The sequence below is a fragment of the Bufo gargarizans genome, chromosome 11 (assembly GCF_014858855.1).
Source record: "Bufo gargarizans isolate SCDJY-AF-19 chromosome 11, ASM1485885v1, whole genome shotgun sequence".
NCBI lineage: Eukaryota > Metazoa > Chordata > Amphibia > Anura > Bufonidae > Bufo > Bufo gargarizans.
The window spans coordinates 26,248,473-26,272,919 of NC_058090.1; the positions used below are offsets into that span (position 1 = coordinate 26,248,473).

A 24,447-nucleotide genomic window follows, 5' to 3' on the forward strand; every position below is an offset into this window, starting at 1 on the left:
ACACGTTGTATTGGAGGACATAGCTGCGGTTACACACCCGGATCTTCCGGCTGATCTCGGTCCCGATCTCCATGGCCCAGGCTCTGAGGTACCGAACACAGGGAGAAGCGACGCAGGTTACCGGAGAGTGGAGCTGTACAGCAGGCCTCACTACACTATGCACGGATATCACCGGGCAGCAACAGCATCACAGCGACACCAGGCGGAGCGGAGGAGAAACTGCAGCCCTGGAAAGCTAACCATGTAGCCCCGCCCACCAGCTGTCATCAAACTGAACTGCCCCGCCCACTCCAGGTCGAGCCCGTTTTCTTGCTGTCAGTGGATGAAATCCTGACCTACTGCTGCTCAGACACCTGACAGTGTGCTAAAATCCTTTCCAGAAAACAGGTCATCCTCTGTCAGGAGAATAATCTGGACACAGTCATGTTACAAATCGTTTATGACTGCTCATCCTTTTAAACGGTCTTCTCATGAAACTGGTGTAAAGCAACACTGGAGATGCACATGGCAACCAATCGGATTTCGCCTTTCATTTTTCAGAGCTCCTTTGGTAAATAAAAGGTAGAATCTGATTGGGTTGCTATGGGTAACTAGGCCAGATTCCCTTTTACACCAGTTTCGCCTGCAGCAGACACAGACGATGGGAGTGATAGGAGTAGGACAGGAGGAATATTACACTGGCACTATTATAGTATCAGGGGGGTAGTCTGAGACTGGTGCAGGGATTATCCCGCTGCAGACATATGGCGGAGGTCATGGGATTAGCCGGACGGATCAACCTACAATCAGAAAGAAAATCTGGGGGAAAAAGACCGTTGTGGGTGATGCGGGCACAGGATGAACGTGATGGACTCCGCCACACCTGGTGCCATCTTTAATAATAATCTGTATATATATATAGCACCGACACATTCCACAACGTGTATTCCCTGTGCTGATATTTTCTCTGTTTCCACCCATTTTGTGTCCAGAAATGGATGTCATGAGGAATTTTACTCATATTTTGTATGAAATTGTCTCAGAATTTATCCATGTACTTACATCCTATTATTTATCCTGTACTGATCCTTCATTACATCCTGTATTATACTCCAGAGCTGTACTCACTATTCTGCTGGTGGAGTCACTGTGTACATACATTACTTATCCTGTACTGATCCTTCATTACATCCTGTATTATACTCCAGAGCTGCACTCACTATTCTGCTGGTGCAGTTACTGTGTACATACATTACTTATCCTGTACTGATCCAGAGTTACATCCTGTATTATACTCCAGAGCTGCACTCACTATTCTGCTGGTGCAGTCACTGTATACATACATTACTTATCCTGTACTGATCCTTCATTACATTCTGTATTATACTCCAGAGCTGCACTCACTATTCTGCTGGTGGAGTCACTGTGTACATACATTACTTATCCTGTACTGATCCTTCATTACATCCTGTATTATACTCCAGAGCTGCACTCACTATTCTGCTGGTGGAGTCACTGTGTACATACATTACTTATCCTGTACTGATCCTTCATTACATCCTGTATTATACTCCAGAGCTGTACTCACTATTCTGCTGGTGGAGTCACTGTGTACATACATTACTTATCCTGTACTGATCCTTCATTACATCCTGTATTATACTCCAGAGCTGCACTCACTATTCTGCTGGTGCCGTCACTGTGTACATACATTACTTATCCGCTACTGATCCTGAGTTACATCCTGTATTATACTCTAGAGCTGCACTCACTATTCTGCTGGTGCAGTCACTGTGTACATACATTACTTATCCTGTACTGATCCTGAGTTACATCCTGTATTATACTCCAGAGCTGCACTCACTATTCTGCTGGTGGAGTCACTGTGTACATACATTACTTATCCTGTACTGATCCTGAGTTACATCCTGTATTATACTCCAGAGCTGCACTCACTATTCTGCTGGTGCAGTCACTGTATACATACATTACTTATACTGTACTGATCCTGAGTTACATCCTGTATTATACTCCAGAGCTGCACTCACTATTCTGCTGGTGGAGTCACTGGGTACATACATTACTTATCCTGTACTGATCCTGAGTTAGATCCTGCATTATACTCCAGAGCTGCAATCACTATTCTGCTGGTGGAGTCACTGTGTACATACATTACTTATCCTGTACTGATCCTGAGTTAGATCCTGCATTATACTCCAGAGCTGCACTCACTACCTGTAGGATGTGAATATTTTTTATTTCCATTTTTTTATGTATTTTTTTCAGTTTTATCTGATTCTGGAGAAGTCACTGCTCCCACAGAGGTCATCACCCAGCTTTCCCAGACTCCTATAAGGCATTTCTGCCTACCTATGAGACGTCCCACTATATCACCAGGCAAATGACCCCAGGTGACTACAACCCCCAGCATCCCAGGTAGCAGACCATTGACTGACAGCCACCTATGTATACTTCCATAGGTACAGGACAGACCCATCTGTTGATTGCCACCTGGGATGCTGTAAGTAGTAGTGACAGAGCCCTGGGATGCTGGGAGTAGTAGTGACAGTGCCCTGGGATGCTGGGAGTAGTAGTGTTCTCTGCCCCTGTTTATTGGGCTGCCCTCTATTTCTGGAGGGGAGCAGCTGTCCCCGCACTGACATTCCCACTGCCTGGCATTCCAACCCCCTGACATCATGGGCAGCAGCAGGCAGAGTTCTCGAAACATTCCACGTATCCTTCCGCCAGGGACTACATCTCTGTCTCCTGCGCTCTCTTAGTAAATAGTGCCAGCCTTCCTCGCCCGCACAGCTGGCACTCAGGGTGAAGGTGGCAGGAGGACGGACTATTTCATAAGAGAAGTTTCTTGGCCGTCCCTCCGCTCCGAGGCTTCATCACAGCGCGCAGTGATCTGCTGCCAGCTCCGCCAGACAGGAAGTGAGCAGAAGTGTCCAGTGGAGCAGGCGCCGTGGAGATTGGGGGGTCCTGAGGTGTGCACCCTGTAATGCAGACTGAGCCCCTGCAGCCCGGAGGACGAGACCCCCAGCTCTGTGTGCTCTAGAGGCCGAGGCAGAGAAGAGAGCAGCTCAGCCCTGGATTTGTGTAACAGGTGAGAGCGATACCTTGTGTCTGCTGTGCCCCTCAGGAGCCATACATTGTGTCTGCTGTGCCCCCCTAGGAGTGATACATTGTGTCTGCTGTGCCCCCCTAGGAGTGATACATTGTGTCTGCTGTGCCCCTCAGGAGCGATACATTGTGTCTGCTGTGCCCCTCAGGAGCGATACATTGTGTCTGCTGTGCCCCTCAGGAGCGATACATTGTGTCTGCTGTGCCCCTCAGGAGCGATACATTGTGTCTGCTGTGCCCCCTCAGGGGCGATACATTGTGTCTGCTGTGCCCCCTCAGGAGCGATACATTGTGTCTGCTGTGCCCCTCAGGAGCGATACATTGTGTCTGCTGTGCCCCTCAGGAGCGATACATTGTGTCTGCTGTGCCCCCTCAGGAGTGATACATTGTGTCTGCTGTGCCCCCCAGGAGTGATACATTGTGTCTGCTGTGCCCCCTAGGAGTGATACATTGTGTCTGCTGTGCCCCTCAGGAGCGATACATTGTGTCTGCTGTGCCCCTCAGGAGCGATACATTGTGTCTGCTGTGCCCCAGGAGCCATACCCTGTGTCTGCTGTGCCCCTCAGGAGCGATACATTGTGTCTGCTGTGCCCCTCAGGAGCGATACATTGTGTCTGCTGTGCCCCTCAGGAGCGATACATTGTGTCTGCTGTGCCCCTCAGGAGCCATACATTGTGTCTGCTGTGCCCCTCAGGAGCCATACATTGTGTCTGCTGTGCCCCTCAGGAGCCATACATTGTGTCTGCTGTGCCCCTCAGGAGCCATACATTGTGTCTGCTGTGCCCCTCAGGAGCGATACATTGTGTCTGCTGTGCCCCTCAGGAGCGATACATTGTGTCTGCTGTGCCCCCAGGAGCGATACATTGTGTCTGCTGTGCCCCCCAGGAGCGATACATTGTGTCTGCTGTGCCCCCAGGAGCGATACATTGTGTCTGCTGTGCCCCTCAGGAGCGATACATTGTGTCTGCTGTGCCCCTCAGGAGCGATACATTGTGTCTGCTGTGCCCCTCAGGAGCGATACATTGTGTCTGCTGTGCCCCCCAGGAGCGATACCTTGTGTCTGCTGTGCCCCTCAGGAGTGATACCTTGTGTCTGCTGTGCCCCTCAGGAGCGATACCTTGTATTTGCTGTTTACCTTTATTTACCTGTGATACATTGTGTGTCATCTATGAATCCAGTTGTATATTTATGTACTTTATGATACGCTGTATCTGTCGCTCAGGAGTGATACACTATCTGTTGTCTTGATCAGGGGTGATATGTTGTATATGGACGATGCCTTGTATCACTTCTGCTGTAGGATCAGGGAGGTGCAGGTTTGGGGGTAGCTAGGTTCAGGGTGGGGTACGGTGCTTTCTTGGAAGTCTAGATGGGATTTTTATAGCTCTATATTAAGAACGGTGACTGTAGCAGGGGGATCCAGGTCTTGGCAGGGCAGCCTGTCCCTTCTCTGCTCCAACAAATCTGGAATAGCTGAGAGGGCTCCTGTGAAATGACAGCTGGGGGTGGTTACTATTTGTCAGGACCCTGCACTGTTATTATTATCAGGTCCTTTCCTTTTTATTTCAGACTTTACTGTAATCTTAGGCTTGGCCATTAATGGAAAGATGATGAACAGGACTATAAACTGCCACTGGTAACTGTAATCACTACACCGGAGGATCAGCAACCTGCTGCGCTCCTGCTGTTGTGCAACTACAACTCCCAGCATGCACACTTTCTCAGCTGCTCCCAGAAATTCTATAGAAGAGAACGGAGCATGCTGGGAATTGTAGTTTCACAACATCTGGAGTGCCAAAGGTTGCTGATCCCTGCACTACACCCATGGTAAATGGCATAGATGCTGTCTTTGTTGTTGTGTGGTCCTGACGTGTCTGAGAGTCGATAACGGGTCAGTGGTTGGATGTAGAGGATTTTCTGCACGAGTGTTGCACTGACTCATCTCTTTTATGGCGATACATTGTTTATGATTGTATCGCCATCCTTTAGAAATAACTTCTTTGTAAATTATGATCTTCTACATTGTAAATATTACTGTCTGTTGTGTGCCCCTTCAGCCGTGGAGGTGCAGGTTACGGGTACAATTGCAATTTGTTTTGGATAGCTCATCAGTAACTGATCAGTAGGGGGTCTGACACCAGGGACCCTCGCCGATCAGCTCTAGGAGAAGGAGTCCACGCTCAAAAAACACAGAGCCATCCATTTGGTAGTGGCAGTGCTTGGTATCAAAGCTCAGCCCCATTCATTTCAATGGGTCTGAGCTGCGCCTAGGTTACATGACCAATGGACATTATGCCACTTGGCCTAGGGGAAGCTGTGAGAAGGGGATAAGCCATGCCCTTGCCGCTTGATTTACTAAATGGTTTAATTTTAATAAGCAGCATCAACCCTACCAGGTAGTTTGCACTAAGGCCCCTTTCACACGGGCGAGATTTCCACACGGGTGCAATGCGTGAGTTGAATGCATTGCACCCGCACTGAATCCGGACCCATTCATTTCTATGGGGCTGTGCACATGAGCGGGGATTTTCACGCATCACTTGTGCGCTGCGTGAAAATCGCAGCATGCTCCTCTTTGTGCATTTTTCACGTAACGCAGGCCCCATAGAAATTAATGGGGTTGCGTGAAAATCGCAAGCAAGTGCGGATGCGGTGCAATTTTCACACACTGTTGCTAACAGATGATCGGGATGGGGACCCAATCTTTATTATTTTCCCTTATAACATGGTTATAATGGAAAATAATAGCATTCTGAATACAGAATGCATAGTACAATAGCGCTGGAGGGGTTAAAAAATAAAATATATATTTTTTTTAACTCACTTTAATCCACTTGTTTGCGCAGCCGGCATCTCTTCTGTCCTCATCTGTGAGGAATAGGACCTTTTAATGACGTCACTACGTTCATCACATGGTCCATCACTATGGTGATGGATCATGTGACGGACCATGTGATAAGCGTAGTGACGTCATCAAAGGTCCTTTTCCTCACAGATGAAGACAGAAGAGAAGCCGGGCTGCGCGAACAAATGGATTAAGGTGAGTTAAATTTATTTTATTTTTTAACCCCTCCAGCCCTATTGTACTATGCATTCTGTATTCAGAATGCTATTATTTTCCCTTTATAACCATGTTATAAGGGAAAATAATACAATCTACACAACCTTGAATCCTAACCTGAACTTCTGTGAAGAAGTTCGGGTCTGGGTACCACATTCAGTTTTTTATCACGCGAGTGCAAAACGCATTGCACCCGCGCAATAAAAACTGAACAACGGAACGCAATCGCAGTCAAAACTGACTGCAATTGGGGACCTACTCGCGCAAATGCACCGGGACGAATCCGGACATGCTCGTCTGCAAGGGGCCTAATAGGGTTCATCCTGCTATCAGGTGTGAAGTGTGAGCTTGTCCTGAAGGGTAGTGTCCATATTTTATTTTCTTGGGTATTTTTATGATTATCCTTGGAAAGGTGAACGCTGCTCGATCACTAATATTATAATGTGTCATATTTATGTCTTACTGGGGTTGCCCGGTGGACTCGCCTGTCCCCATAGGACCAGAAAGTAGCTGGGTCCCGTGCCCACTGAGGCCTGGTTGGCTGCAGCGGTTATGGGACCCAACCGCTACCTGGTCCCGCACCGACCAGAAGTGTCCAGGAATGAAGCAGTGTGAAGGGCACAGGGGTTGTTATGGCTCATATATACAATAGCTTAATTAATAAGCATTTAAAAAAAATGTTGGCGCCACTTAACTTTCTGCAATAATGGGTCACGACCACCCATTTCAGTGTTTGTGCCATAGAGTCTGCCAGGCTCAGTAGACATTAGCTTGTTAGAGGATCCTGTGGATTGTGCCTGATCGACATCAGGCGTCTGGAAACTGTGGCTTTTCAGTTGTCATAATACTACAACTCTCAGCATGTCCACAGGAGCTGGACGGTCACTCTAATACACTATGTATGTAGCTTCAGTATATTCAGATCTGGGCACTTACTTTGTCCCAAAATCCAGAAATGTGAAAAACAAGCTTTGATCGGTAACCTGCATTGAAACTTGAAGCCCTGGGATCCCAGTGAAAACCAGTAAGGCCTCGTATACATTTTCTTGTCCGTTTGACATCCATGAAGAAAATCGGTCTGTATTTCATCAGTGAAGCTGTCCGTGATGGGTCAGTGTTTGGTCCACGTGTCCGTTTTTGCCCTCCATGTGTCATCCGTATTCCACGAACATTGCTGGGATGAAATTTTAATTTCAAGAGCGTTTCCTGGCAACGATCCGTAAGATATGGACGAAACACGAATGCCATCCACATTGTCAGTGATTTTTCTTGGACCCATAGACTTCACTGGGCATATTTGTTCTACATCATGGACCAACATGGTGCATGCTCCCATGATTTATACCACTGATGTGTGAGCAAACGCATTAGAAGTCAATGGGAACATGTGTTGTCCGTACAGAACATTGACAGCACAGTGTGAATAAGGCCTAAGGGGTGTGTTTTTTTTTCTTTTTTTTTTTTGCTTCGACTACTACAAAGTAAAAAAAAATATAGATACTTCTGGAAATACCCTTATACCTTGTTCACATCTCTGTTAGGAGATCCAGCAGCTGTTCCGGCACAGAGCCGCGTGATGAATCTTGCAGGATCTGGCGTTGCTGAATTCTCTACTTTACTGCCAGATGCCCATTGACTGCAATGAGGTCCAGCGGTGATCCGGCTGCTTTCCGGCATAAATGCAACGTATTCTTGTCCAGCCAACAGCCAGCATTTGCGCCGGATCTCTTTAAGGCCTCTTGCACACGACCGTATGCCCTCCGAGACATGCAGTCCGTGAGCGGGCCATATGTCCCGGAGCAGCATTGATCGTGCACACGGGAGTAGACAGCATCATAGGTTACAATGATGCTGTGCACGTCGGGCCGCCCGCAGGGCTATTGTCCCGCACTCATATGATCTAAAGGAGTTATGAATGTAGCCTAAGTCACTGCAGAGCCAGTGCCCCCCCTCCGACACCAGGTGTCTCCTACATTCTCCAAATGAAAGGGTCGGAACGTCCTCATTTTCAGGATCTCTGGGTTGCTTTTTTATTTCCATCCAGGAGCAAAAATAAAACATACCCTGTACAGTCCTATCCTATTATTTCTCACAGCTGAAGGTTTGCCACAGTTGTATCCCAAGCAAGCAGTCCTTTGTGAAGCTAAACATTCTGGACTGCAGGCTGATACATTTTACGTGGACAGATTACATTGTAACAAACCATTACAACAGGGAAGAGATTAGTGGCACTTTCATATACTTAGAGAAGATTGGATACATTGTAACAATCACTATCGTCAATGACGTGACGTATCCGATCTGCTCCAAATGTCTTTGGTTCCTCTCTGGGTACACCTCTGTGATACATGAGCAGGTCTCAGTGATGCACTTATGGCATGCTAAGGGTTAAGCTCTGCCCTCCTGATGTCCTGGAACATTCCATGAATTATCAGGGCGGCTTCCTGTGGGTCAGTTCTGCAGAGGTGATGACCCTGCTGTGTCAGGTGTGGTCCAGTATTACCAGTGCTTTGCCAGCGTCAACCCTGCAGCCAGCGGGCACTGGGTCTTCGTTTTTTTTTTTTTTTTTTTCTTCACTCTGCAGCCGCTCGACTTGGCAAAAATAAAAATTAATCCTCTAAGTTGGCAGTGGAATAAAGCCACAAGAATTCAGTGAGTGTGATGAAAAGATATTATTGTATCATGGGTGCACTGAAAGGGAATATCCAAATTTTGCCATCACATCTTTTTTTTTTTTTTTTTTTTTTTGTTTGTTTCTTAATTCTCTGGGGATTCATTTCTTAATGTCTTTAGAGCGGTTGGGGCTCAGTTCTTCTGATACAGAGCTTCAAATCTCCTGCACATCAGAGGATAACATTCTGCTTTCGGTGTCCACCACTAGAGGGAGCTCACTGCATACTGTGTTTGAATTAAGTTGGATGTATATATACAGTATGCCGCAAGCTCCCTCTAGTGGCGGGTGCAGGTATATGGCATGACACATTTTATCTCCAGTCTGAAGGGGATTTGGCGCTCTGTATCAGAAAAATTGTGGCATTCAAGGGCGGACATTCACTCTAAAGATGGGTGATGACCATTGTTGCTGACGCCCCATCATGGCCGCCACAGCCCCAAGATCATGCCGCTTATATTATAATATATTGCATTGATACCAATTACAATGGTCATTATCCCAGAGTTTAATATTGTCTCGAGCTGAGTTTAGATGTATCTGCGTCTGGGAAAGCTGGGTGACTACCAATATGGCTGACATTAGAGGGTTTTAACCAGTATTTTTTTCAGGCTGGTGAATGCAAACTTGATATTGGGTGCATACATAATTATACAGTATGTGACTGTAAGTTGTAATGTCAGCCTTACTGACTGTCACCCAGCTTTCCCAGAAACAGAAGACAGAAGATTGCGGCTCCGGTATTTGAGGGATCTTTATTACTTTTATTTTTGTGTTATCAAATGCACTATATAAATACACAATCATAGGTATAGGGGGGATGTGAATTTTTTTGCTTATTGACACCTGCAGGAGGACAAACAATGTATGTACACAGTGACTGCACCAGCAGAATAGTGAGTGCAGCTCTGGAGTATAATACAGGAGGTAAGGATCAGTACAGGATAAGTAATGTATGTACACAGTGACTGCACCAGCAGAATAGTGAGTGCAGCTCTGGGGTATAATACAGGATGTAACTCAGGATCAGTACAGGATAAGTAATGTATGTACACAGTGACTCCACCAGCAGAATAGTGAGTGCAGCTCTGGAGTATAATACAGGATGTAACTGAGGATCAGTACAGGATAAGTAATGTATGTACACAGTGACTGCACCAGCAGAATAGTGAGTGCAGCTCTGGAGTATAATACAGGAGGTAACTCAGGATCAGTACAGGATAAGTAATGTAAATGGCGTTGTATTAGGTCACTCTGTCTGTGGAATTTCTAATTATGCAATTCACTGAAATATTCACCTTGCATCCTCAGCCTGCTGATTTAGTTATGTAAATTTTTGGATTTTCTCCTGATGCTATAATAATGGCTGTGACTAAGGTCTGACTATAACTACTCCTCTCACCTGTTATGTGGCTGTTATATAACTACTGTATTTAAATGTATAGGGGGACGGAACGGCTGGAATGATGTTACAGGACATTGCTGATAACTCACCGTCTGGTTACTAATGATACTGTAGCCGCCTGTCAGATGCTTCTCTTTTCTGGTTTCAGCTCGCTGACGATTTTTAAGTATCTAATATATAGAAATATTATATTTTGAAGACAAACAAATCCCAGCATGATGACAAAAATCCAATGAAATTTCCACTTTTATTGTCCAAAATTTTAAATTCCAGCATGAGTCACAGCATAATCATAGCGGCCATCTATTTACATTACACCGTGATTCATCCTGGAATTTTTAATTTTGGCCAAAAAAGTGGAAAATAGATTTTTTGGGGGGATTTGTTTCTCTTCGTACTTTGGCAAGTTTTCCTAAGGTCGCCCGCGCTCTGAGATTATCACTTTCATGTGAAGGTGAACTGGATACTTTGAAAGAATATGATATTTTGCATGAGCCCCTCTTCTGCTCCTTCTCCCTCTGACGACCTCCAGGGCTGCATTACCATTAGTGATAACAGTGCACCTGCATCGGGCTGCATAGCAGCAGAGACATTTTCAACTGTACTTGCATCCTCTGGACCTGAATATGGTTAAGAGTATGCTGAAACATATAGCGGCCAGGTGGAGGCTGGATGAACACTGTCAACGGCACTGTTTTACCTGATTATTTTTGGGGACTCACCTGGAACTATTATTATGGAGTCACTAATTGAGAAACTATTATTTCTGAAGTGCAGAATTTTGGGGGGCAGTTTGCAACACGGCATGTATAGTAATGGGGCAGCAAGTGGTGTGGCAGTAGGGGATAGGGTTTGTATAGAATGTGGAAAATAGGTGTGTTGGAACACATTGGAGGAGCCAAAGAGTTCTGTGCAACAAACTCTACAGAAAGTCATGCCTGTATGAAGTCATCATGGTGGTCTGGGCTGGATAGAGGAAAATAGATCACCTCTGTTTATTCTCTTCCACTGCTGATTGCCACTCTGCATATTCTCTCCAGGTGCTGATCTCTTCTTTGCTCCTTCAGTACTGCCCTCCTCTCTGCATCTTGTCTTTCTCCTTCCTCCTTGCTTCTTCTTTTACTCCGCTCTGCTCCTTTATTCCCAGTTCTGATCTCATTTGCTTCTTCTCCTCCTTTACTCTGTGCTCCTTCGTTCCCCGTGCTGACCTCCTCTCTGCTCCTTTTCTCCGCAGGGTCCTGAATGTGTCGCACGTGCAGATTCTTCTCTCTCTATTTAATGGCCGCTGGATGATCTGGACGGGACGCTCAGCTGATCGCACTCACTAGGAAGATGCCGCTTCCTTTTGGGCTGAAGTTAAAGCGGACGAGAAGATACACGGTGTCCAGTAAAAGCTGCCTGGTGGCCCGCATCCAGCTGCTCAACAATGAGTTTGTGGAATTTACCTTGTCGGTGGAAAGCTCAGGACAGGAGTGCCTGGAGGCCGTGGCCCAGAGGCTGGAGCTCCGAGAGGTAATGATTGTCCATTCTGGGACTTGTAGTTCTGCAGTTGTTCTTTGGCAGTGCCCGTCAGGCTTGTGTTGTAGTGAGGGGCAGCACCTTTCCCTCTACATTGCAGACAATATAATCTGATTACCTAAAGGTTGTCCACATTTTTGTCAGTTAAGTAATACTGGATAATGAAATGTTCTGCAACTTTACAAGATCTCTGTTTGCTGTCAGTGAATGGGATGATTTACATCCTGGTCCTGGTAAAAAATAAATAAATAAAAAGTCGGGCATGTGATTCATTGTAGCACTGTGAACAAATGCTGCAGCTCAGTATCTCTCTCCTGTCCTGGATGGAAGGTTGTGTGACAGGAATCTTCATATTCATTGACAGCAAGTAGAGAGATTGTAAATGTAAAGCAATTAAAGATGTCAGCTTTTGGAAACCTTTTTGCTTAGACTCTGAGGATGAAGACTTTGACCTTGTCCTGTTCGTACAGCGAAGGGTTTGTGGCAATGCATGTGTGCAGGTAGGAGAGAGATTAGTGCTACTGATGAGTTTAGTTTTTTGAGGATTGCCTACATTGGTTCATTGTAACAAACCTTCAGCTGTGAAAAGTATTGGGTCAGGGTAGGTTTTAAGCCTTTGGATGTAAAGAAGAATGTTTCCATTAACTGATAGCAGGCAGTGATCTGGAAATGAGTGAAGAAAGGAATCAAGAAGTTGCAGAAAGTTTTACATACAAAGCTTTATTTTCTGAAACCTAGGCACCTTCCCTTTCAGGAACATAACATTACAGAGGACAGGTCGGTTTTAGTAACTACTTGCATTCCCCATGTATGATGTGCCATTCCTCTATTAGTCCTGCTAGAAATGTATGAATAAAGATGGTTTATACTAGTAGGGGGGTGTCCCTGCATAGTCTGATGCTTTCCAATCAGTTCTGCCAGTGTGACACTGCCCCTCCAGTAAAACCCTGCCGGACCTTAATCATAAACTTCTAGCAGGAATAATAGAGGGACGTTACTACATAGTGTCATGAGAACAGATGCTCCAGAATTATTATTACTTGGGGAATGCAAGTGGTTACAGCTCCTCTGTAATGTTGCGTTTCTTAAAGGGAAGGTTACAGGTCCTCAATAAATGGGATCCTGGGAAATCTTCTGCCGGGGGGAGTTGTCCCTCTTCTTTATAGTGAGTGTGCGGAGCTCGGGTTCAGTGTCTGAGTCACAGGTTTCACTGAAACTATAGCGATAACTGTAATAACTGCGCTGCTATGTGGAATGCGAAGCGCAAGGCTGCCCGGGACTCTGACGCTACCTGCCTGCTGACAGCCGGGTGTCATGTTCTCATTGTGCACTTGGGAAAGCTGGGGCTTTGTGCTCACAAACAAACCTGTCCCACCGACCCGGCAACTATCAGAAGCATGAGTGGAATGCAGCGGCCTGGGTTGTGCACGGCATTCCAGGGCAGTGATGGCTCCCTGGGTGGCTGCCATGATGAGAGTTGTCCTCCCTGCATTCTTTGTTGCAGGACCATTCTCCCCAGGGTTGTCGCAATGCGCTGGTTATCCCCCCTTGGAGTCGGTAGAAAGCCAGGAGGACTCTGGGGAGGCTTCTGATGCGTGATTGTGGGTTTGTAGTTCCATGACCCAGATGGTTGATGACTAATGACTCTCGGCAGTAGATTAACATGCCAGTCCTGCTGCATGACGGCTAAATATGTCTTCACATCATTCCTGCCCGGCTGCGTCATCGTGCCGAGCGGCCACCAGGGTTCACAAGGGCAATGTGGGTACAGTGCAACTGCCCGGTGGAAAAATAAGAGCGAGCTGGAAAACTTATATAGAGAAGACGCAGACTACCACAGATACCACTGTATCTAATCCCATCATGTGTGATACAGTCTGCTGAGCTGCTGTATCTAATCCCATCATGTGTGATACTGTCTGCTGAGCTTCTGTATCTAATCCCATCATGTGTGATACTGTCTGCTGAGCTTCTGTATCTAATCCTATCATGTGTGATACTGTCTGCTGAGCTTCTGTATCTAATCCCATCATGTGTGATACTGTCTGCTGAGCTGTGTATCTAATACTATGTGATACAGTTTGCTGATCTCTGCACACTGTAGATTAGATTATGATTAGGGGCTGTAGATTATGATGATTAATATCCTGTGAAATCCAACAATCCAGAAAGTCTGAATCTGATTTCTGTTCTTTGTACATAGGGGGCGGTATAGTAAGAGGGGAGCGGATTACTGTTCTTTGTACATAGGGGGCGGTATAGTAAGAGGGGAGCGGATTACTGTTCTTTGTACATAGGGGGCGGTATAGTAAGAGGGGAGCGGATTACTGTTCTTTGTACATAGGGGGCGGTATAGTAAGAGGGGAGCGGATTACTGTTCTTTGTACATAGGGGGCGGTATAGTAAGAGGGGAGCGGATTACTGTTCTTTGTACATAGGGGGCGGTATAGTATGAGGGGAGCGGATTACTGTTCTTTGTACATAGGGGGCGGTATAGTAAGAGGGGAGCGGATTACTGTTCTTTGTACATAGGGGGCGGTATAGTAAGAGGGGAGCGGATTACTGTTCTTTGTACATAGGGGGCGGTATAGTAAGAGGGGAGCGGATTACTGTTCTTTGTACATAGGGGGCGGTATAGTATGAGTGCAGCGCCGGACGCTTTAACTCTATTGTATATCATCCCTGATGACGGATTGCAGTTCCCATGATGCCGCCTTATAATGTGATGTCACTGCCCTGTAATCACCTTATTACCGCTCTGCTCTCGTCAGGTGACGTACTTCAGCCTGTGGTATTACAACAAGCAGAACCAGCAGCGATGGGTGGACCTGGAGAAACCTCTGAAGAAGCAGCTGGACAAGTACGCCCTGGAGCCCACTGTGTATTTTGGGGTGGTTTACTATGTGCCCTCAGTGTCCCAGCTTCAGCAGGAGATCACCAGGTGAGGATATGGAGAGAGCCGTCAGTGTCCCCACAGTGTTAAGTATCATGAAAAGTTGGTAAACTTTCTCATTAACTTTGCATTCCTATTGTTCACCATTTTCAAGATGTCTGCTTGCTGTCAGTGAATAAAATATTAGTGATTACATCCTCAGACTAAGAACCAGCACAGAGGGTTGGTCACAATGTATCGCGTCTAGACACTGCTTTGTCTTCTGGAGTCCAGACTGATACATTGTAACCAGCTATCAGCGCAAGACAAGAGGTTTGTGCTCCTGCTGTGTTTCAATCCTCATTCATTGACGGCAAACGGAGAGTTTAAAATTATGAATGACAGAAAGGCTCTTAAGTATGGTTGCACTTTGTCTTGGGCAGATACCAGTATTACCTGCAGCTGAAGAAGGACATTTTGGAGGGAAAGATCCCCTGTAGCTTGGAGCAGACGATCCAGCTGGCGGGCCTGGCTGTGCAGGGTGAGTACACGCGCACCTCTGGTAATGATGATCCAGATTTAGGGACAGTGCACTATGTGTTAGTATTATTTGCAGCAAGTGGTTGCGCTGTGTACATTATATACGGCATTAGTCTCCACCGCTGCCTGATGGGATGATGGGATATTCCCTCTGGCTGCAATAAGCCAGATCCCCATGAAGCTGGGCTCACACCTGTTTATTTCTAGTTTAAAAGGGTTGTCCGAGTGTTTAATATTGATGACCTATGCTCAGGATAGGTCAACGGTATCTGGTGGAAATCCAACTACTGGGGACCCCACCGATCGGCTATTTGAAGAGACCGCAGCCTCTTCCTTAGCTAGTGACGTCACGTTCATCAATCACATGGCTTCGTCGCAGCTTAGTCCCATTCAAGTGAATGGGGGTGAGCTGCAGTACCAAGAACAGCCACTATCCAATGGATGGTGCTGTGCTTGGTAATCTGAAAGTGGATGGTGGTGCCCGCCGGAGCTTCACAGTCTCTTCCAACAGCTGATTGGCGGAGGTGCTGGGCGTTGGACCCCCCATCTGTCCCATACCGATGCCCTATCCTGACAGTAGGTTCATCGGTTATAAACACTCGGATATCACCGTTAAGGGGATGTTCACAAATCGTGTCACGTTGGAAAAGCTGCTGCAACCTCAATGCACACAGTGGTGCCATCATCTACATCTATAGATGTACAGTGCCTTACAAAAGTATTCACCCCCCTTGACTTTTTTCGTATTTTGGTGCCTCACAACCTGGAATTAACATGGATTGTTTGAGGATTTGCATCATGTAATTTACAGAACATGCCCACAACTTTGAAGATGTTGTGTTTTTATTTTTTATTTTTATTTTTTATTGTGAAGCAAACAACAAATAGGACAAAATAACAGATAAAGTCGATGTGCAGAACTATTCACCCCCCTGAAGTCAGTACTTTGTAGAGCCGCCTTGTGCGGCAATCACAGGTCCAAGTCGCTTTGGATAAGTCTCTATGAGCAGTCGCCACATCTTACCGCTGGGAGTTTTGCCCATTCCTCCTTGCAGAACTGCTCCGGCTCCTTCAGGTCGGATGTTTGTGCTTGTGAATAGTGATGAGCGAACTTCTGTTTTAAGTTCGGCGTCTAAAGTTCGGCTTCCGGTTAGCGGAGAATCCCGATATGGTTCCCGATATGGTTCCCGATATGGATTCCGACTTCCGTTGTGGTCCGTGGTAGCGGAATCAATAATCGGCCATTATTGATTCCGCTACCACGGACCACAACGGAAGTCGGAATCCATATCCGGATCCAGATCGGGATTCTCCACTAATCCAAACCCGAACTTTAGACGCCGAACTTAAAACATCTCTACTTGTGAACAGCAATCTTTAAGTCTGACCACAGATCTTCTATTGGACTGAGATCTGGGCTGTGACTCGGCCATTCCAACACATTTGCATGTTTCCCCTTAAACCTCTCCAGTGTTGCTGTAGCCGTGTGTTTGGGGTCATTGTCCTGCTGGAAGGTGAACCTCTGTCCGAGCCTCAGGTCACGCACAGAGTGGTGCAGGTTCTGCTGAAGGATATCCCTGTATTTAGCACCATTCATCTTTCCCTCAGCTCTGACCAGTTTCCCAGTCCCCCCCAGTATGATGCTGCCACCACCAGGTCTCACTGTGGGGATGGTGTTCTTTAGGTGATGTGTTGCGTTTGCGCCAGACATAGCGGGGTTTTTTTATGGCCGAAAAGTTCAGTTTTAGTCTCCTCAGACCGGAGCCCCTTCCTCCATACATTTGGGAGTCTCCCACAGGACTTCTCGCAAACTGTTTTTAGCTGACAGTAATGGCTTTCTTCTGGCCACTGCCATAAAGCCCAACTCTATGGAGCGTACGGCTTATTGTCGTCCTATGTACAGATACTCCGGTCTCTGCTGTGGACCTCTGCAGCTCCTCCAGGGTTACCTTAAGGTCTCTGTGCTGCCCCTCTGATTAATGTCCTCCTTGCCCGGTCCGTCAGTTTTGGTGGGCGGCCGTCTCTTGGCAGGTTTACTGTTGTGCCATGTTCTTTCTATTTGGTTATGATAGATTTGATGGTGCTACTGGGGATCATCAAAGATTTGGATTTTTTTTTTTTTATAACCTAACCCCGACTTGTGCTTCTCATCAACATTGTCTTGTTTGGAGAGCTCCTTGGTCTTCATGGCAGTGTTTTGGTCAGTGATGCCTCTTACTTAGGTGCTGCAGCCTCTGGGGTGTACAGGTCCTTAAAAAAAAAATTAGCATATTGTGATAAAGTTCATTATTTTCTGTAATGTACTGATAAACATTAGACTTTCATATATTTTAGATTCATTACACACAACTGAAGTAGTTCAAGCCTTTTATTGTTTTAATATTGATGATTTTGGCATACAGCTCATGAAAACCCAAAATTCATATCTCAAAAAATTAGCATATTTCATCCGACCAATAAAAGAAAAGTGTTTTTAACACAAAAAAAAGTCAACCTTCAAATAATGATGTTCAGTTCTGCACTCAATACTTGGTCTTGCGTCTCTCAACTTTCTCTTCCCAATTTCCCACAGATTCTCTATGGGGTTCAGGTCAGGAGAGTTGGCAGGCCAATTGAGCACAGTAATACCATGGTCAGTAAACCATTTACCAGTGGTGTTGGCACTGTGAGCAGGTGCCAGGTCGTGCTGAAAAATGACATCTTCATCTCCATAAAGCTTTTCAGCAGATGGAAGCATGAAGTGCTCCACAATCTCCTGATAGCGGCTGCATTGACCCTGCCCTTGATAAAACACAGTGGACCAACACCAGCAGCTGACATGGCAGCCCAGACCATCACTGACTGTGGGGACTTGACACTGGACTTCAGGCATTTTGGCATTTCCCTCTCCCCAGTCTTCCTCCAGACTCTGGCACCTTGATTTCCGAATGACATGCAAAATTTGCTTTCCTCCGAAAAAAGTACTTTGGACCACTGAGCAACAGTCCAGTGCTGCTTCTCTGTAGCCCAGGTCAGGCGCTTCTGCCGCGGTTTCTGGGGAATGCGGCACCTGTAGCCCATTTCCTGCACACGCCTGTACACGGGGGCTCTGGATGTTTCTACTCCAGACTCAGTCCACTGCTTCCGCAGGTCCCCCAAGGTCTGGAATCGGTCCTTCTCCACAATCTTCCTCAGGGTCCGGTCACCTCTTCTCGTTGTGCAGCGTTTTTTGCCACACTTTTTCCTTCCCACAGACTTCCCACTGAGGTGCCTTGATACAGCACTCTGGGAACAGCCTATTCCTTCAGAAATTTCTTTGTGTCTTACCCTCTTGCTTGAGGTGTCAATGATGGCCTTCTGGACAGCAGTCAGGTCGGCAGTCTTACCCATGATTGCGGTTTGGAGTAATGAACCAGGCTGGGAGCTTTTAAAAGCCTCAGGAATCTTTTGCAGGTGTTTAGAGTTAATTAGTTGATTCAGATGATTAGGTTAATAGCTCGTTTAGAGAACCTTTTCATGATATGCTAATTTTTTTAGATAGGAATTTTGGGTTTTCATGAGCTGTATGCCAAAATCATCAATATTAAAACAATAAAAGGCTTGAACTACTTCAGTTGTGTGTAATGAATCTAAAATATATGAAAGTCTAATGTTTATCAGTACATTACAGAAAATAATGAACTTTATCACAATATGCTAATTTTTTTAGAAGGACCTGTATATGTAATGACAGATCATGTGACACTGAGATTGCACACAGGTGACATCATCTCACTAATTATGTGACTTCTGAAGGTAATTGGTTGCACCTGAGCTTTTTATGGGCTTCCTAACAAAGGGGGTGAATACATACGCACATGCCAACTTTCTGTTTTCTATTTCTAAACAATAGTTTTATTTATATATTTTTCTTATTTCACTTAACCAACTTAGACTATTGTGTTCTGATCCATCACATCAAATTCAGATGAACAAAACATTGAACTTAAGGCTGTAATGTAACAAAATACGAAAAAAGTCAAGGGGGTGGGGGTGAATACTTTTGCAAGGCACTGTAGATATGTGAGTTCCAACCTGTCAGGAGTTGTAGTTCTTCAACATCTGCAGAGCAATAGGTTACAGCAGGGGTCAGCAACCTCCGGCACTCCAGCTGTTGTAAAACTACAATTCCCAGCATGCTCCATTCATTTCTATGAGAGTTCTTTAGAAAAGCAGAGCAAGTATGCATGCTGGGAGTTGTAGTTTCACAACAGCTGGAGTGCCGGAGGTTGCCTACCCCTGGGTTACAGAGTTCATGATCTGTTCCAGTGCAGGGAGGGTTAATGTTCTGGTTCCCCTTCCCCCATGTGAGGGTCCCTGGGTATGGACCACGCCAGATGACCCCCGATGTGCCTTCCCTGCTTTACCCTCAATTACAGGCGGCTTCTGTTTTTTTCCATCCCTCTCCAGCTGATTTCGGAGACTACGATCAGTATGAATCTCAGGATTTCCTGCAACGTTACGCGCTGTTTCCTGTGGTAAGACCCTCGATGTTAACCCCTGCATGTCAGGAAGGATGGAACCTCAACCTGTCATCAAGTCTGACCTAAATAAGGATTCGCCATAGTATAAAGAAAAATATCTGTGATGTTCTATATGGGTTCCTCACCACTCTGCTTGCTGTCAGTGAGTTAAAATATTCTTGACGACATCCAGAGGCTGAAGCGTCCTCTAACCTAGTCCTGAATGTGTTACAATGTATCCAGTGCTTACAGTCTCTTTCCTGTTGTAATCTGTGTCAATGTTTCAGGCGAGAATCCTGACGCTTAGACCCAAATTGTATTTATTAAAGGGGCTTTCCGAGACTTTACTACTGATGACTGATCCTTTGGATAGGTCATTAGTATCTGATCGGTGGGAGTCCGAAACCCAGGACCCCCGCCGATCAGTTGTTTGAGAAGGCACTGAGTAGCGCCGCGGCCTTCTCACTGCTTTTCCTAGGCCATGTGACGTCACGTTCATCAGTCACGTGACCTGAACGCAGCTCGGCCTCATAGAAGTGACCTGGGCTGAGTGCGATACCAAGCACAGCCGCTATACAATGTACGGCACTGTGCTTGGTGAGCACATAGAAGGCCACAGCGCTACTGCGAATGCCGATTCCTTCTCAAACAGCTGATCGACGGGAGTCCTGGGATTTGGACCCCCACCGTTCAGACCTATACTGAGGATCGGTCATCAGTATAGAAATCTCAGAAAACCCCTTTAACCGATACCGGACAGATCACTTATATTGTGGTGTTGGGTTGTTTCTTTACTCTGATTTCTGGTAATCTGCCCCTTTAAGGGATGGATACAGGATGAGAAGACGCTGGAGGAGGCGACACAGAGCGTAGCCGTGCTGCACCAAAAGCTGCGGTAGGTTTCACCCTGCCTTTAATTTGATTGCCTTCAGCTTTGTCATGTTTCCTCCTTCCCATCTTAATAGAAGCTAGTCTTTGCTCAGTCCCTCTCCCCATCCTTTACACTGCAGCTCTGCCCTACTAGGGACCCCCAGTTTAGTTGCACTGCCCATTGGAGTTTGAGTCCATCTGAAATCTTCCATTGCAGAGTCTCTGACTGCAGTTCCTTCCTCCCCCATGCTTTGAACTTCAGCTTTGCTTGTTCAGATTATTGAACACACCATGTAAACATTCACAGTGCAGGAGGAAAAAGTATGTGAACCCTTGGATTTAATGACTGGTTGAACCTCCTTTTGGCAGCAATAACTTCACCCAAACGTTTCCTGTAGTTGCAGATCAGACGTGCACAACGGTCAGGAGTAATTCTTGACCGATCCTCTGTACAGAACTGTTCCAGTTCAGCAATATTCTTGGGATGTCTGGTGTGAATCGCTTTCTTGAGGTCCTGCCACAGCATCTCAATCGGGTTGAGGTCAGGACTCTGACTGGGCCACTCCAGAAGGCCTATTTTCTTCTGTTTAAGCCATTCTGTTGTTGATTTACTTCTATGCTTTGGGTCGTTGTCCTGTTGCAACACCCATCTTCTGTTGAGCTTCAGCTGGTAGACAGATGGCCTTAAGTTCTCCTGCAAAATGTCTTGATAAACTTGGGAATTCATTTTCCCTTCGATGATAGCAATCCGTCCAGGCCCTGACACAGCAAAGCAGCCCCAAACCATGATGCCCCGACCACCATACTTCCCAGTTGGGATGAGGTTTTGAGGTTGGTGTGCTGTGCCTCTTTATCTCCACACATAGTGTTGTGTGTTTCTTCCAAACAACTCGGCTTTGGTTTCATCTGTCCACAGAATATTTTGCCAGTCCTGCTGTGGAACATCCAGGTGCTCTTGTGCAAACTGTAAACGTGCAGCAATGATTTTTTGGACAGCAGTGGCTTCCTCTGTGGTATCCTCCCATGAAATCCATTCTTGTTTAGTGTTTTACATATCATAGATTCGCTAACAGGGATGTTAGCCTATGCCAGAAACTTTTGTAAGTCTTTAGCTGACACTCTAGGATTCTTCTTCACCTCATTGAGCAGTCTGCGCTGTGCTCTCGCAGTCATCTTTACAGGACGGCCTCTCCTAGGGAGAGTAGCAGCAGTGCTGAACTTTCTCCATTTATAGACATTTTGTCTTACCGTGGACTGATGAACAGCAAGGCTTTTGGAGATACTTTTATAACCCTTTCCAGATTTATGCAAGTCAACAATTCTTAATCGTAGGTCTTCTGAGAGCTCTTTTGTGCGAGGCATCATTCACATCAGGCAAAGCTTCTTGTGAAAAGCAAACCCAGAACTGGTGTGTGTTTTTTATAGGGCAGGGCAGCTGTAACCAACACCTCCAATCTCATCTCATTGATCGGACTCCAGTTGGCTGACACCTCACTCCAATTAGCTCTTGGAGATGTCATTAGTCTAGGGGTTCACATACTTTTTCCACCTGCACTGTGAATGTTTACATGGTGTGTTCAATAAAAACATGGTAACATTTAATTCTTTGTGTGTTATTAGTTTAAGCAGACTGTGATTGTCTATTGTTGTGACTTAGATGAAGATCAGATCACATTTTATGACCAATTTGTGCAGAAATCCATATCATTCCAAAGGGTTCACATACACTTTCTTGCAACTGTATGTGTATGGCTTCTAATCTGGTGTCTCTTTTGTAGGGGTCTGTCCCCTCCCGAGGCCGAACTCTTGTACATGCAGGAAATTGAGAGGCTGGAAAACTATGGAGAGGAAACGTACCCGGCCAAGGTAATCAATCAGCGGGGCAGAGGTAACTGGCGCGGGAAACGTCTGGGCATGTTCTGCTCACTGAAGTACATGTTGTTTCCGTGCAGCTGCAGAAACGCTCCTGACACATGCTGCTCATTGAAAACACCATATCTTGCCTCCATATGTCTGTCGGGATAGCAGTGCTGCTCCACCTGCAGGCTGTTGCTTGTTACTGCACCTAATTATATATATATATATATATATATAATTATTATTTTTTTATCTGAATTATTGTAACTTTACTGTTAATAGTGATTACTCCTGTGCCCCCCTTTTGTCTACACTACACCTTTTCATCCTGATTTTAGCTTGGAGCTGTGGAATCCTTGATTTTTTTGTGCACCAAAATGTGCGACTTTTTACCCATTTTTAACGTGAGCCGCTGTAGCAGCGGCCGCGAGAGGACGGGGCCTAGGCAGCCTGCCAGATTAAAGGTCACTTATGCCAGAAAAGTGGTGATGGTTACACCTCAAATCTATGTCCGCTCCTGGCATGTGAGGGCCTTAGTATAGGTTTCCGATCACAATGTATAAGCCCATGCGCCACTAATTTGGTTGCGCTCACACAACACCCACAGAAGGGATGACCTGTGACGGTGCATGTGACGGCTGTATTTCCCAGACCCACTGCGGCCGTCTGACCAGAGCTCATACGGATCTAAGATGCTGTGAGTTCCTGCCCAACTTCGGGTCTAGTGTCCCATACTCACATGATGGGGTCAGTACAGGACGGTAGACTCAAGCATCACAGATCACTATTAGTTCAGGTTAGACTAGTTTTCACACTAGTGTTTTGAGATCCGGCAGGCTGTACCGGCACTGCCGGAAGCAACCGCATCGCTGTCCAGCCCCTTTCACTATAATGGGGACCACCAGAGGTCCGTCCAGCTAAAATCCCGCAAATATGCTGAGACTCAGCAGACAAATACCACTGCACGCAGCGGTTTTCATCCGGCCGCTTCTCGGCATGTTTGCCAGGTTGCGGCCGGATCGCTGCCGGTCCCCATTATAGCAGGTGTCGGGTAGCGTCTGGCAGTGATAGATCAAGACGTCTCCAGCAGACTGCTCCGTGCTGGAGATGTCAATGCAAGTGTGAAACAGGCCTTAGACGCGCCACAGTCTGAAGCCGGCCTGATGTAAACTGTGAAATGTTAGGCACGGTCGTTATATGAAGATCGATCTCTTCTTCCCAGGATAGCCAAGGTGCCGACCTCTTCATTGGAGCATGCCTGAATGGGATCTTTGTTAGGCACAAAAATGGCCGGTCGCCTGTTGTTTTCCGGTGAGTGTCCAGTTTTTTTATTTTTTTATTTTTTATTATGGAGTTACTTAAAGGGGTTGTCTTGTCATCTGAGACATTGGTGGGCATATCGCTAGCATATACTACCATTGTCAGATAGGTGCAGGTCCCAGAGGTTATCTTCAGAGCAGGACCCCTGAAGTGAGCGGAGAGCAGCTGCCCTACATTAATTTCTATCTATCGGACTCCTGAAAATCCGGCAGTCCCATTGAACTGAATGGAGCGGGACTGACGAAGCACGCTTGCTCGGCTGTAGAAATGAATGGAGAGCACTCTGCGCATGCGCTGTGCACTCTCCTTCACTTTCTGGGACTTGCCCCTATCTGACATTGGCATCGCTAGGGTATGCCACCATTGTCTCTGACGAAACAACCCCTTTAAGGGGCTGGAGTCCAGTCTTCTGTAAATGAATCTGTGTTAGCAGTCAGTGACTGGGGACGTTTGTTGTCTACATCCACAGGCTGAAAGCTTGTCCTGATCACACACACAGCACAGTGTTTGTTACAGTGTGTAAGAGCTATTAGTCTGTGCTTGCCTCAGTGAGAACTGTCTGCACTGATGCATTGTAGCATCTGATGAAAGCGCTGATACTTTGTTTCCTTTTTGCTTGTTACTGATACATTGTAGCAAGTCTATAGAACTAGGCATTAAACCTTCAAGTTAAATCATGTGCAGCTTCATAGATTATGTGCCTGAGGCGGGCTTATTTACATGCAATCATGTTGCGGTTTTGCGTTG

At 46.2% G+C, this 24,447-nt stretch overlaps 2 protein-coding genes across 6 annotated transcripts in view; one reads left to right on the forward strand and one right to left on the reverse strand.

The window, feature by feature from the left end:
- Positions 1-187, reverse strand: part of ZC3H14 (zinc finger CCCH-type containing 14) — a 29,111-nt gene extending 28,924 nt beyond the window's left edge. For all 4 annotated transcript variants that reach the window (XM_044272102.1, XM_044272104.1, XM_044272103.1 and 1 more), the window contains exon 1: positions 38-187. In XM_044272102.1, the coding sequence (XP_044128037.1) occupies positions 38-73 (36 nt within the window). In that variant the 5' untranslated portion in view covers positions 74-187. The remainder of the gene's footprint in view (positions 1-37) is intronic.
- A 2,596-nt stretch (positions 188-2,783) lies between these two features.
- Positions 2,784-24,447, forward strand: part of PTPN21 (protein tyrosine phosphatase non-receptor type 21) — a 39,269-nt gene continuing 17,605 nt past the window's right edge. The window contains exons 1-8 of one of the 2 annotated variants that reach the window (XM_044271747.1): positions 2,784-3,088; positions 11,477-11,754; positions 14,532-14,701; positions 15,076-15,173; positions 19,601-19,668; positions 20,478-20,548; positions 22,302-22,389; positions 23,603-23,691. In XM_044271747.1, the coding sequence (XP_044127682.1) occupies positions 11,575-11,754; positions 14,532-14,701; positions 15,076-15,173; positions 19,601-19,668; positions 20,478-20,548; positions 22,302-22,389; positions 23,603-23,691 (764 nt within the window). In that variant the 5' untranslated portion in view covers positions 2,784-3,088; positions 11,477-11,574. The remainder of the gene's footprint in view (positions 3,089-11,476; positions 11,755-14,531; positions 14,702-15,075; positions 15,174-19,600; positions 19,669-20,477; positions 20,549-22,301; positions 22,390-23,602; positions 23,692-24,447) is intronic. The other variant, XM_044271748.1, reaches the window with a different exon arrangement.